Below are 14,111 nucleotides of genomic sequence, written 5' to 3' on the forward strand. Positions count from 1 at the left end.
GTTATATGATGTGATATAAATAAGGTTTGATGTGATGTTTTGAATGTAAAATTAATTTTTAGTATAATATAAAAAATAAAAAATAGGTGTTTGATGTGATGTTTTTAGGGGAAAAAAATTGGATGAATAGTAGAAATCCTCCAAAATCCTTCAAACAAACACACCCTAAATTTACAGAGATCGAGTAAAAAAATAAGAAATTTTGAGATAACAGGGACCACAAAAAAATAATAAAGCCATAAAAAGACACACATATGATCCATGGTATGTCACACTATTTTGAAAAATATATTTATATATATATATAAATATTATTATTTATTTATTTACAAATAAAATGGTCCCAATCTATAAGTGAAGAACAAGGAAAAATAATAATTAAATTGAGGAATTTGCAATTAAACCTAACCCAACATTGAAATAGTCAATTTGGCTAACTTTGGTGAGATATTTTGCAATTTGCATGGCATGCTTGTGGTAATTATACCTACTTAATTAATTACAGGATAACTCAATTAATTCCAAACATTCCAATGATTTTTTTTTATTTTAAATATTATATCAAATATATGCTTTTATTGCAAAAAAAAAAAAAAAAAAAAAAAACACATTAAATACCCGTTCACAAACTAACGTCCTACTTTTTTATTTGAAATGTCCAACAATTATTGTCTTATTTCTATTTTTATACACAAAATTTACTCTTTTATATTTACTTTATTTACTATTTCATTTTCTATACACAAGATTAAGGACAAATTTGTCATTTTATAACAAAAATCTTAATTGCTTAAAAATACGTGTAATATCAAATAGGACATTAGAAAATGGACGGAGGGAATAATATTTAAAAAAAATTAAAATGCCAAAATTTTCTGTTTGAACGAAGTCTATATATTATGTTAAATATATATTTTAAATATATATATATATATATATGTGTATAAATCATTTACATCACATCAATTAAAATAATTCAAAATTTTACATAAACACAGTATTTTAAACTTTTGACAACATTAAAATATATATTCACAGTCCCGCATGCTTTTGCTTCATTTTTAGCCTGTTTAACATAAAATCACTTCTTTTTATTTTTAGCTCATCTCACATAAGACAATTTCTTTTTATTTTTTATAAATTTAACAATATTATCGACATGAATTTCAATATACATAATATATTACATTTATTATTTTATAAAAAATTAATATTTAATATACAATATTATTTTTTATATTATTTACTTAATTCACTATACTATACAAAAAAATCATAGTGTTGGACCATTAGGGTGTGTTTGTTTGGAGGATTGGATTTTAAATTTATTATTTTATTTTATTTTATTTTATTTTTTAAAAATATCAAATCAAACACTTATTTTTTATTTTTTATATTATACAAAAAATTAATTTTACATTAAAAATATCACATCAACACCTATTTATTTCACATCGTACAACTATTGAAATTCAAAATTTTTACTATTCAAATCCCAACTCAAAATCCAAACCCCCAAACAAACTTACCTATGTGTTGTTAATTTATACTTCCTCCGTCCCGCCACAGATGACCTCATTTCCTTTTTGGTACGTCCCACAAAAGATGACCTCTTTCAATTTTTGTAAGTTTATCAATTTTAAACATACTTAACAAATATAAATCAATTTAATTAAACTTCTAACATCTTACACGTAGGACCCGTTCAAAACTCCTTTATTTCTATCTGTTCTGAATTAACAAATATTTTTTATCTACTTTTAAAACTCTTCAGTTTTTATAAAATTAATTTATGGTAATAATAAATAAATAAATATTTTTTTTATTCATTTGTATTATATAAAATTATATTGTCTATGAAATGATATTCATATTGTATATATTTTATTGAAATATAGTTCTAAAGATATTTAAAATACCAACAAAGTACACATATAAAAAATAATACTCCATCCGTCCCATCGACAGGTTATTATTTTATATTTTTGTCAGTCCCAAAATAAGGTTATCATTTCCTAATTCAGTAACTGTACTATCTACATAACATAATAAATACCCTTTCAACTTATAATATATTACACAAATATCATTACTTTTATATTACATCGTACTAATAGGGATATTGTTGTTTTTTCACCACAAATTCAATATAATGGTAATATTAAAAAATTTACGTGCAAAAAAACAAATGCCACCATTCCAATTGGACGGAGGAAGTAAAATATTTTCATAACTTATTATTAATAACTTAATAACTTACTACCGCCTAAAATACTGTTGCTCTAATAAAAATGTTCATATTTGGCATAAGGGAGAAAGTATAATATTTATATTATATTGATATAAATAATACGTTATATTTAACTAATATCATGTGATGTATTGTTAGTGCCGTGACAAAATCTAAAATTCAACACGTATAGTAATAACCGTCAGTTCAATAAAGTTGTCGTTGGATATTATTAGATAGAATGTTGATTTTTTGTTAAAATCTTTACATACTGCCACATAAAATCATTTATTGAAAACTTTACTGCCTCCCTTCGAAATAAATGCATTTACTTACTCTTTATGCATAGAATTTGCAATAATTATGATTCTTTAGTTTTTTTATTTAAAAGTAAAATTTATATTTGAATTTTAATCTAAATAATATTTTTAATATAATATTTTATATAAAAAATTATTTTTATTGAAAATTGTATTAGACTTGATATATTATTTTTGTTTACAACAAAAAAAAAAAAAAAGAAGGAAAAAGCATAATATGAAAAACAAACGGCCAAACACACCCTTAGTTACATAAAGCATTATGTAAAGCTTTTGCTAGAAAACTCCAATAACCAAATTATTATTAATTACTTTAGCAATTATATTTTAAAAAAAAAAAGAGGGAGAAAAAAATAAAAATACAACAATAACTTTGATTAATGATAATGTGCAATAATAAAAAGTGGATGGGCCACAGTGAGAGAGAGGATAATTTGAAGGTTGTGTGTGCAAAATAGTCTTCGTTTCGGACAAAGAAAGTCAATAATTATCCAAACAAAATCAGAATATTTATGGGACCAAAATCTTAAACAGTGTCACATTCACATGTGGAATCTTATCACACTATTTTTGGTCAACCACCCAATTTCTTCGTATATTGACATTTTTTTATTTTTTTTATTTTTTATTTTTCACCACATACATATAAATATAAATATAAATGCATATGTATGTATATATGTCTACCCTACCCTACCCTACCCTACCCTACCCTACCCTACCCTACCACCCCAGTTTAATGCCCTCTTTGAAATAATCTCAATTTGTTCATAAATTATGGCGAAGTAGCTGCGCAATTGCGATTTAGTAATTTATTTGACCATATATAGAGAGGGTTGAATTATTACTTGGAATAGTTGGGAACAGCCAAACAGGGCGTAATCATTAGGTGAATGCGGTCCGGTTGCGTTTGCAGATTGTCAAAGTCGTGTTTGATTTGATGGCGAAATGGGCCACTTGCAGAGCCTGATGGAGCCCATATGAAGTCGGCCGTCCAAACATAGCCCAAAAAAGTTAGGGTTGTGTTTGGACTTTCCATTTTGAAGATTCTTCGACAATGATTTTCTTTCAATGCATTGAATTAAACAATAAGGGTGTGTTTGGTCTGTGTTTATTTTTTAAACTAAATTTAAATAATTATTTGATGTAATATTTATTAAAAAATATCTATTTTTTATAAGAAAATTGTAAATATTGTGTTAAGACTCAATAGATAATTTAACCTAAAGTACTTCTAAAAATGTATGATTAGTTGCATAATCTAGTATTTATATATTTTGTTACCGAAAAATTACAATCTTTATTTTAAAAATGCAATAAATTTTAGTTGGGTTTCGAAATTATATTTTGATATTTTAAATAAAATAGATATTTAACCTTATATTTAAATAAAATTAAATGATACTATAAGTTAATTATGAAGTAATACTTTTTACAAATATATATATACATTTATGGAGTATTATTTTAAATTGTATAAATAAATATTTGCAAATGAAATATATCACTAAGTTATGAAATTAATAAGCACTTGTAAGAAAAGTTCATAGTAAAAATACATTTGGGCCATCATCTTATTGGGCCTCGGCCCATAAAAAGCCACTAACCATAAGAATTCATTAAAAAAATCCCACTAACCCTGCCCAACAAAAAAGTATATATATAGAAAATAAATAAATAACTTTACGATGTGAACAAATATATTTAATATTAAAAGAAATAAAAAATAAAGGCATTCAGGCAACTTTAATATATAAACTTTATCAACAAAAAACCATTCAAAAGTTCTATTTGACAGAAAATCTAGCAAACTTAGTACCAAAACAATTTAACATTATATTGAAAAATAAATAAATAAATAGAAAAAAAATAAATAACAATAAACAGTACAAAAAGTTGTAAAAAAATAATTTAGTTGGGGGCTCGAGAAGAATCAACACTCCTTCCACTAACAAATACTACTTTATAATTACGAGATATATTTGTTATTAATTACTTTCTCATGTTCTCCCAGATAACATGTCCACGTTGTTGTTTTTGTTCGTCCCATGTACCATGTTATTTTTCTGTTTTTTGAAAATATTAGACACTTTAATCTCATTTAAAAATTTTTATTTTTTTAAATTTTAATTAAACTAATTAGTTACATTAATTTTAATTTATAATTATTTATTTTATAGGATAATTATTTTCACTAATACATTTTTAATTATCTATTAATTACACATCTCCTAAAATACCGTGTCTACAATGTAGCAGATACGGTATCTGAGACGGAGGGAGTAATAAAAGTATGTCGAAAATTCATAATCTGATATATATATATATATATATGAATATTAATTATTGAGGTGATATTCTCCAAATCTTGATTTGGTTGGGATAATCTATTTTAATGGTGCAATTAGTGGACTAATACTTTATATTTAACCGATCGTGCGGCTGAGATCGCATCAATCTGCACATTGGATTTCCCCAAAACATACACAAATATTATTAACATGATGTATCATCATTGTCACACTACTTTAATTATCTCAAAAATTTAAAATAATTCATCCATGACCTAAATCTATATTTCAAAATTAATTTATTTAGTAGTAGTAGTAGTGGTCCACGTGTTGGGAGTGTGGGTGGAATATTGTATGTTGTAATACAAAAACACTAACATACATTTATATATGTGCTACTTATGTGTCATATCATGTGGTGTGCTTTGTAATGAATGATTTAAATAAATAAATACACATATTGGGATGTGAGCAGTGGGAATGAATGATGTATGGAGTATATCATTATTATTGGACATTATGGCTGCCCATCTATTTTTCTTACACATTACTAAATGAATTCATTCATTTTCCAAACATATATGCCTAATTGGCTAATAATATTTGACCAAATTGGTTATGCAATGAAGATGAACAAATTTGTTATGTATAAACCAAATAATACAACAAGAAAGACACTTTGAATTCTCCTCCTGCACAAACAAACAAAGAAAAAAAACAAAATTAGGGTTTGGTTTGACAGTGAAATTAAGGATTGGAATCTTTACAATGAAAAACAATAGACATGGATCAATAGATAATTTTTGATTAGATCCAAGTAGTAGTGGTAGTTAAACAGAATAGATAGATAGCCCACCAAGAACACAGCACAACACAAAGTTGTGTCTCTATATGCAACAAACCACCCCACCCCACCCCACCCCACCCCCCTGAGTGGTGTGGTGTACTGTTCCTTAATTTTTCTGTGACTGACTGACTGACTGACTTATCTGTCTGACATCCCACCATTCTTGATCCCTTTTCTTCTCTCTCTCTAATGATCTTCTTCCTCTGCTTCTTATCTCCAACTTGGTAGCCTCCCTCTCACTCTAAAACACAAACAAATTTGGCAAAAACTATCAAGAAACACAACACAACCCAACCCAACATCAATCCTGTCTGTCTTTTTCAACCAAGGTGTATTATTTTGGTGCAGCTTCAAGGTACAAATCCATATCCAAATCCAAATCAAAACTACTGTTTGCTCTGTCCTATTTGCTTAAAGCCCTTTCCTTTCTTGCTTTGTTTGCCCCTTTCTGTTAGATTTCATTTGATTGATTCATTCATGCATACCTACTGTTTGTTCTTATGACTCACTCACTCAATAATAGAGGGAAGAAGGTAAATTATTCATGATTGATTCTCCTTTCTTTTCTTTTTTCCCCATAAAAAGTAGTATTTCAATCCCTATCTAATAATAATAATAATAATACTCACAATCATCATGTGTTCATGTATATCATCCACTCCATGCTTTCTGTGTTCTTGACGTCTTCTGTACCCCAATTACAGAATGCCTCCAAAATTCACAACCGCCATTGTCGATTCAGAGGACGAATCAGAGGTCACAAGCCAAGTAGCCTCCAACGTCACCACAACAGTCGATGCACCAGACCCATCCACCACTAACCACCACCGTCTGCTCGACCTCACCCTCGCCATCAACGCCGCCGACGACCACCGCGCCGACGCCGCCAATCCTCCTCCTCCGGCGGCCGCGTCCCGAGTCTTCTCCTGCAACTACTGCCGCCGGAAGTTCTACAGCTCCCAAGCCCTGGGAGGCCACCAAAACGCCCACAAACGTGAACGAACTCTCGCCAAGCGCGCCATGCGGATCGGAATGTTCTCCGACCGTTACGCCAGCCTCGCCACGCTGCCGCTCCACGGTTCGACTTTCCGGTCGCTCGGCATTGAGGCGCACGCCGCCTCCGTCCACCACCACTACGTGCAGAGCTCCGCCGCCGTCAGGGGCGGCGCCAGGTTCGTAGATCATGGCTATTACGGCTTGCCGTCGCCGGTGTACGTGGAGTACGATGAAGCCGAGCTTTCTTGGCCCGGGAGCTTCCGGCAGGGGATCGAATGTTCCGATATTAATTTCGCCGCCGGATCGATGATTTTGCCGGCGGCGGCGGCGGCGGCGGCGCCGCCTCCGGCTAGGACGGATATATCAGCTCTCCCTGATCTGAATTTGAAGCTTTGATCAACAAATGGGTATTTTTGTAATTTTGTAGCGCCATTTTGGTTGTAACCGTTGGATGGATATTTCTGTGACATTTTTTATGGATTGGATAATGTACAGAGAGACCTTAATTTGAACATATACTGCAATTTTTATTTCATGTCACATTTAGGCAAAAGACTACACAAACACAAACACCCTTTTCTTACACAAATAATGTCAAGAATCATTTCTCTTACAGAACTTTAAAAAAAAGGGACCAAAACACCACACCAAGCAAGAAAGAACTGAATTTAAGAAGCAAATGTTCAAACATAGCGTGCGAGGGAAATCGAGAGATCGACGAAAATACCAAAGAGAAGAATCGCCAAGCCGAGGAAGTTGATGACGCGGGCCTCGTGGTGATGCTGCAGCCTCAAGTAAGTGACCTTCTCCATCAGCCCGGTGAGGGCGGCACAGATGGCCATAAACAGGAGGGCTCTGCCGGCGCTGATGTGCCATGGATGAACCCTAGCCTTCGTCTCCGAGGGCGCACCTGGGAACAGAAACACGACGAGCCCGAAAAGCCACTGCAAGCAGAAGAGGGAGAAGGTGCCGATGCCGATCCAAGAATGCAGGCTGTAGAGGTTGGTGACCCCAGCTTGATCGTGGAATTTGAAGGCGGCGTGCAGTCCAACTATCCCTAGCACCATGGCGACCAAGTGAAAGAACATGTGGACGAGTTTCTTCACTTGTCTCTCGGCGCCTACTGTCTTGTATGCCATCATGGCTTGCACAGTTCAAAAGGGATAAATGCATTTGGTCAATCCTCGAGTACTCAAACCATATATCACATCGTTTATAAAATAGCACAAGTTTAATATATTTGTGTAGTTACCGTACCTTGGCCTGCCATGAATATGAACCCGAAGAACATGAGGAAGGGATGAACCTGCAGAACAACATTGGCAAATTACTAAAATCAAACGAACACAAGCAGAAGCAGAAGATAATGCAAATTATTACATAAAAGGGCTTACATTGAAAACACGATAGGCATTGTCCGAGTCAAGATCAATGCCCTCGCGGTAATGCAGGAGCCACACGAGCAGCAGAATGATGGCAATGATACCAAACAAGTGTGCAAGCACTGTCACACCCGAGGCTGGCCTGGCATACCTGTACCTGTGACCCTCCAAGGTATCCATTGTCTAAGCTAAATGAATATTTGCTATAATTAAACAGCCTTACGTTTTTCTGACTGGTTTCTGATCAGACAAGCTAACAACCAATGGCAGTAACATAAACTTGTGGTAGCTACAAAGGACTTTTTAAAGATCAGCAGGAATGAAATTCCTTGGCCAAACTTTGTGACAGATTGCTTCTGCATTTGGTTTGGAATATTTCTGAGAGGTGACTTTATGGTTTAGCAAGGGATATAGTAAAGCGAGGATGAATACTTTGAAATTTAAATATGACGATGTTCAACATTTGGATTGCACTTTGTTTAGTACATCGAAAACTACCTTTTCTCTTTGGCTAGGCAAGGTTAAATGACAATAAAGGTTGTTTACTGTCAAAAAAACAAAATATGGAAGGAATAAGTCCAACAACTTCAAGCTACTAAGGTGGTTGGTCTCTCATTCAAGCTACATTAAGCATGCGGAAAACAGAATATTTCATGGAGGAAAATAAAGTTTCTGATAATATATGTAGAAGATTATAAGAAATGGAGATAAAATTCAAGGGGAATTCTACATTTGAAATAGGAAAGATGAAATACAGCTACACAGACATATAATTCTATAATCTACAAACAGATTCAGAACATATTAAATCTAAACAGGGCAGACCTATGCTTCATCTGAAAAGCATCCGATGTGAAAAGCTTGAACATGATCACTGATGCTGTTTTCGCTTCTTGTTGAAGTTTTGCCAACACTGAAATGGCGAAATTGGCGTTTAACAGGAGGTAGTATCAAGCCTGATTGTTTGTCCATTGACAGAAGCTTCCCACACTTGCTGCACAGTTACAATAATCTTGAGTGTGGGGGAGATGATCTGGGGTTTAAACACGAAATAGAAAAAATAAGCTAAGAGAACAAAACATCACCTGCACACTTTGATGAATAATGTTTGGTAGCTGCAAATCCAGTGCTGCAGTAAAACAACAGAGACAGTTTGGAACCAGATAAGTTTTATATATTTGCATTATCGTACAAGTTGTAGAATACCATCAACAAGTGAAGGGCTGTTTCGGGCTTTGCCCAAGTAAAGTATTGCAAAGCCATAGAAGCATGTTCCTGCAGCAGTTCATTTATGAAGTAGATAGATTTAGGATCTAAAATATTGAAGTGCAGTTTGTGGGAGTGATATTCTTTCTGTGTGGATGTGGTAAGTGAAGTCATCAAGCACTTACCGATACATGCTTAAAAACATGGTGTGATGAAAAGCCCCATGCATGTAAGTGGCTGCCACCCTTCATAAGGAATTAAACACATAACACATCAGATGTGGTTTAGGAATTGTGGGATGGAAAAGTTGAGTAATTCAACATTAAAATCGTGTTCAAGGAACATAGAACAAAAACGAAGAGGGCAAGAAAGAAGTAAATCACCTCATCCGGAGAAAAGAATGCTACTGCATCAGGATCCATTGATCCTGCTGTATGTAACGATACTACTGCTCTGAATACAGAAGGGGAAAGTAACTCAATCACAGCAGCTTTATCCGTAGTTTGCATCGATATTGAGTCTTGTTTCCATTTGCTTGCACTAGAGAAGCTGTGGTCTTTAGATAAGTCAGAGGAGTTGTCATTAGCAGTAGACGGCAATGATGATGCTCGTTTCAACCACTCCAATCTGGGATAAGTGAATGCTTGCAGATTGGGAACTTCTTTCTCTAGGTTTGACAAGATATCAGCCAAAGTTTTCAGATCACCAAGCTCTTGAGATATTGGCCAAGGGCTGCGGTGTTTCTTGTTTGCTGATTCGACAGCAGAATCATCTGTGAGGTGGGGGAAAAATCGCCGTTTTTGATCTCTAAATGCTTTAAGAGCCAATCTATGAAAAAACAGATTTACCACGTGTTGATCATCCACAAATTACATAAGATAAAACAAATACACGTGCACATGCATACATATGAAGTATAACTTCAAATAATAATGGAGTTTAAATTTTAACACGCTTCTGAGAATCTTCATCTATGTTATAAATTAGAAACATACAGATTTACCTACCTAGTCCTGTCGACAGCAGACGCACCAGCCTGACCTGCAAGCTGGCGCTTCCATGCATATGCCACCACAGCACCATCAGGACAAACCAGAGGCATGTGGAGGCCCCAAGAATTGCTTCTTGAACGAAGAGAATCATTCAAAACTCCAGATTCCTCCAGCTGCTTTCCTAACCGATTCAAAAGAATATCCACATGATGAAACAATATCTTTGCTTACGATATAAACCTTTGATCTCTATAACCATGGGAAATTCTTCTCATTAAGAACAAAGCAAATCGCTAAACATTTCAGCAGGCTACCGCAAATATAGGCCACTACTACAAGTAGATGCATCATAACAACTCCACCTTATTACTAGAAAAGAGTGGCAAATCAACACATAGGATCACCAAATTGCATATTCTCAAAATTTTCCACGTTAACAAGAAAATGTGGACATATAATAATCATCCGCGAACCAATATTATGGAAACATAGATTCTGACATAATTGTAAAAGAACTGATTCTTGGAACCAAGAACAATTACACTTACATCTGGTAAATAAAGGTGCATAGCGTTCACATCACATGAAAAACAATCCAGGGTCTGTTGAAAGTTTTTTAACTTTCTAATTCATCAATCTGAAACCACAATTAGTCAACTGAGCCGAGAAGCGTGCATCACAGAACTTTCACCGACTGTACCGTGGATTAATTAAAATTCCACAAACAATTCACGGAACCTCTAATTAAACGAACTCCCGCACATCAACAAGTTTATATCACTCACCAATAACCCGGAGGTTCTGGAGGTGCTGCCGCATCAACGATTCTTCCTTGAGGACCAAATTCAAGCACTTAGCAGAGTGCTGGTGATGAGGCTCCTCCGCCACGAAGAACAACGCTTCCAGCATCCGATCCGCGCCGAGCCGCACATCCGCTATTAGCCGCCCCGCCTGGCCCAACTGTTCCAGCGCTTGCGCCACCTGCTTCGGCGGCGCATCTCCCGGCTCCCGAGCCGGCGGTGGTCCAGCGGCCTGCTGCATTTCTCCGAATATTTTCGACTAAGCGGTTCGGGGTTTGCCGCAGAGATCGAGAACTTCTCCTCCCTCACACAGCGGATACAAATTAGGTTTGAACCCAACAAAGGCCCAATAATAAAATTAAAAGCCCAAAAAATTCAATGGGTCTTATATGCCCACATGAGCCCATTACTATATATCCAGCCCAAGTACTGTTTCCTTGGCCTAATGATTATTTGACGTACAATTTTGCCTGTATTGAACTTGGAACTACGCGGGCCAGGGCTGGGCCCGGCCCGGGATTTGGTTGTGGGGGAAGGGGGCCTGCAGATGGCTAGGAATTATATGGCAAATAGCGCTCAAGCTCATAAATTTGTACTTGCACCAACTAGAGGTTTGTTTGGCTATGTTTTTTTTTTTTTTTTTCAATTTTTTTTCTCAATGCGGTTTTATAATATTTTAAAATATTATATCCAGTACGTTATTTTCTGTGTAAAGCAATAATCTAGCAATTATTTAATTTCAAAAACATTGAAAATTAAAATACAAAAAATAACAAAAAAACCAGACCATTACAAACGCATTTCAGCGTACACATGCAATCATTATCCGCTTTGTCACAATTTATCTGAAAGCGCCATTGCCAGCTATTATCGCATTCAGCGCTCTCTCTCTCCCCCCATATATATACATACTTTTATTTATTTATTTATTTATTTAAATAATAATAATAGTAATAATTTTATATGTATAGATACATACAATGTAGCACAAGTTACTCGTAAATTAAGTATATGTAACTCTTATTAGTCAAATTTACAGCAAATCAAATTAATAATTTGTTATTAAATAATCTCAACCATATTTATTCACATTAAATCACAAAGCAAAGTGACCATTAGAACATTTAATTTAGATACAATACTACACAATTGAAAATAAATAAGTAAATTGAGGTTTCGTTTATGAAGTAAGACATGACTAATCATTAAACTTCATAAAATGGGCTTCTTATTAATTAGTTATCATGACATTATTGTTACGCACTAAATTATTTTGGTCGTCCCCTCCCCCATTACAAAAACATCATTCGACCTCATTCATTGCAACAATTATTAATTATTGAATCAAACAATATACATATCCAATTTATTTTTCTATTTTTACAGTGTTGCTATTATTACAAAAATAAAATAAAATGATTTATCTAAATAAATAAAAATAAATAAATCGTTGTCACAGTCAGATGAGTTGGAAAAGAAAAAGGCCATTGAGTGGTGGGGTGTGGTGTGGATAGACCTATATTCGGCGCTCCATATCCCCGCTGACGTGGCCGTTGATATCCAATCACCTACCTCAAGTGCCTCAGCCATACCTCATGCGACACGTGTACTTGACAATGATTCCGTGGACCCTCCCGTACGCTATAACGGCCCAACCAACCCCGCGTTTTTTTTTTTGGTTAATTTATATATAATTTAAAATTACACTTTATTTAGCATATTGCGCATTTTGTAGTCTCAATTATGATACTATAGTTTTTAAAAAATATAAATAATTGGTTTTATATTTTGTATATAAAAAAAACAAATATATTATAATTAATAATGATGAAATTGTATAGTAAAATATTTTTCTTCTTGATGGGATATAAATAATATGACATATATATATATGTATATACTTTCTTGCATCTCCATGGATTTGCATTGGAATTAGGTAGATTAGAGATTAAGTAAATAAATTACATTATATTATATTAGTGACAAAAGTATAATAATTTTAATTTGACTATGATGTGCTGCCAATTTATATTTGTAAGTATAGCTCTCTATAAAATATACAATTTTATTACATAATATTTTATTTAACGATTATTTTAAGTATTCGGAACCAAAACATAGCAAAAAAATAAACAAAGACATGATCTATTTTGAAGTTAGTTCTAATTTTGTTTTAGTTTTTGATATAAATAATAATTTAAATAAAATATTTACACATATTTATTACACAATATATTGTGTTACATAGAAGTACATATTGTTTATCTTTATTAATAAAGAATATAAACAAAATTGACCATAGATTGTCTTAACAATATGTATTTTAGATTAGATATAATAAAAAAAACTAATAAATTAAATAATAAACACATACACACAAAAACAAACTCATAAATTTGAAATTGTTACGTTCATTATGAATCATTTTATTATTGTGCGTGCTTCTTGTACTTTCATAATATCATTGTATTAAATAATTTAAAAATACAAATATTCGTGATTCTTACAATATAATAATTTTTTTTTTTTATATATATATTATATTCATTACTTTTTTTTATATTAATACTTAATACGTTCAAGAACACAAACAAACATACTACAGTATATTTTTATATATTTGCATTTCTATAAGTACTTTAAGGAAAAAATCTACTACTAGTAATTAATTACTAATGGCAGGCGTTTGGTAGAATCTGGAGATTATGGGGATCTGTTTCGACCGTTGATCTTTGCGCCCCGGCACAAGTTAGAACTTAATTGTTTCTACAGGATAAAATGCGCCAAACTGGCTGTTTTTGAGTTCTTCGCCCCGCACGAATTCTTCGCAGATATATCCTACCTCATCAAATTTCAGTATTATTATTATTATTATTATATTTAATTATAATATTCCTGGTATCACACAAAATTTATACTATTAGATAATTATAATAATTTTAGAAATTTATCCTAGTTCTTTGCAAGAATAAAAAAATATACTAATGGGTTACAGCACACACGCGTGACCCAACCCTTTTGTTCACCGAATAGACCCCAAAGTTAAC

At 33.1% G+C, this 14,111-nt stretch overlaps 3 protein-coding genes across 6 annotated transcripts; 1 reads left to right on the plus strand and 2 right to left on the minus strand.

Moving 5' to 3' along the window:
• The first annotated feature begins 5,919 nt into the window (after positions 1-5,919).
• LOC127260943 (zinc finger protein 4-like) lies at positions 5,920-7,198 on the plus strand. Of its 2 annotated transcripts, none has more exons than XM_051289017.1 (2): positions 5,920-6,043; positions 6,393-7,198. In XM_051289017.1, exon 2 carries the CDS (start codon positions 6,394-6,396, stop codon positions 7,078-7,080), a length of 687 nt encoding a protein of 228 aa, XP_051144974.1. In that variant the 5' UTR covers positions 5,920-6,043; position 6,393; the 3' UTR covers positions 7,081-7,198. The 2 variants fall into 2 exon arrangements, with proteins under 2 accessions (XP_051144974.1, XP_051144975.1); XM_051289018.1 differs by having other exon boundaries at positions 5,927-6,221.
• Positions 7,199-7,240: 42 nt separating this feature from the next.
• On the minus strand, positions 7,241-9,039 carry LOC127260942 (probable transmembrane ascorbate ferrireductase 3). Its single transcript, XM_051289016.1, has 4 exons — positions 8,892-9,039; positions 8,079-8,223; positions 7,942-7,990; positions 7,241-7,828 (listed from the first exon to the last, which is right to left on the minus strand). The coding sequence occupies exons 1-4, from the start codon at positions 8,933-8,935 to the stop codon at positions 7,368-7,370; spliced, it is 699 nt and encodes a 232-aa protein (XP_051144973.1). The 5' UTR covers positions 8,936-9,039; the 3' UTR covers positions 7,241-7,367.
• Positions 8,081-11,368, minus strand: LOC127260941 (mediator of RNA polymerase II transcription subunit 27). 3 transcript variants are annotated; one of them, XM_051289014.1, is made up of 8 exons: positions 11,050-11,368; positions 10,280-10,445; positions 9,656-10,100; positions 9,458-9,517; positions 9,273-9,341; positions 9,152-9,195; positions 8,892-9,060; positions 8,081-8,223 (listed from the first exon to the last, which is right to left on the minus strand). In XM_051289014.1, exons 1-7 carry the CDS (start codon positions 11,303-11,305, stop codon positions 8,892-8,894), a joined length of 1,209 nt encoding a protein of 402 aa, XP_051144971.1. In that variant the 5' UTR covers positions 11,306-11,368; the 3' UTR covers positions 8,081-8,223. The 3 variants fall into 3 exon arrangements, with proteins under 3 accessions (XP_051144971.1, XP_051144972.1, XP_051144970.1); XM_051289015.1 differs by lacking the exon at positions 8,081-8,223 and adding an exon at positions 8,275-8,422; XM_051289013.1 differs by lacking the exon at positions 8,081-8,223 and having other exon boundaries at positions 8,723-9,060.
• Positions 11,369-14,111: the final 2,743 nt, after the last annotated feature.

The sequence above is a fragment of the Andrographis paniculata genome, unplaced genomic scaffold, assembly GCF_009805555.1.
Source record: "Andrographis paniculata isolate CXL003 unplaced genomic scaffold, ASM980555v1 Contig62END, whole genome shotgun sequence".
Lineage (NCBI taxonomy): Eukaryota > Viridiplantae > Streptophyta > Magnoliopsida > Lamiales > Acanthaceae > Andrographis > Andrographis paniculata.

Excerpts from the sequence above, each read along its gene's own strand:
- LOC127260942 (XM_051289016.1), bottom strand. The coding sequence starts at position 8,935 with ATGTTCAAGCTTTTCACATCGGATGCTTTTCAGATGAAGCATAG. Across the intron at positions 8,224-8,891 it reads GCTTTTCAGATGAAGCATAG|GTACAGGTATGCCAGGCCAG; the intron begins GTCTGCCCTGTT and ends GGAGGGTCACAG. Across the intron at positions 7,829-7,941 it reads CATATTCATGGCAGGCCAAG|CCATGATGGCATACAAGACA; the intron begins GTACGGTAACTA and ends GAACTGTGCAAG.
- LOC127260943 (XM_051289017.1), top strand. The coding sequence starts at position 6,394 with ATGCCTCCAAAATTCACAACCGCCATTGTCGATTCAGAGGACGAATCA.
- LOC127260941 (XM_051289014.1), bottom strand. The coding sequence starts at position 11,305 with ATGCAGCAGGCCGCTGGACCACCGCCGGCTCGGGAGCCGGGAGATGCG. Across the intron at positions 9,342-9,457 it reads ATGTTTTTAAGCATGTATCG|GAACATGCTTCTATGGCTTT; the intron begins GTAAGTGCTTGA and ends GAACTGCTGCAG. Across the intron at positions 9,196-9,272 it reads CAGCCCTTCACTTGTTGATG|CACTGGATTTGCAGCTACCA; the intron begins GTATTCTACAAC and ends GTTTTACTGCAG.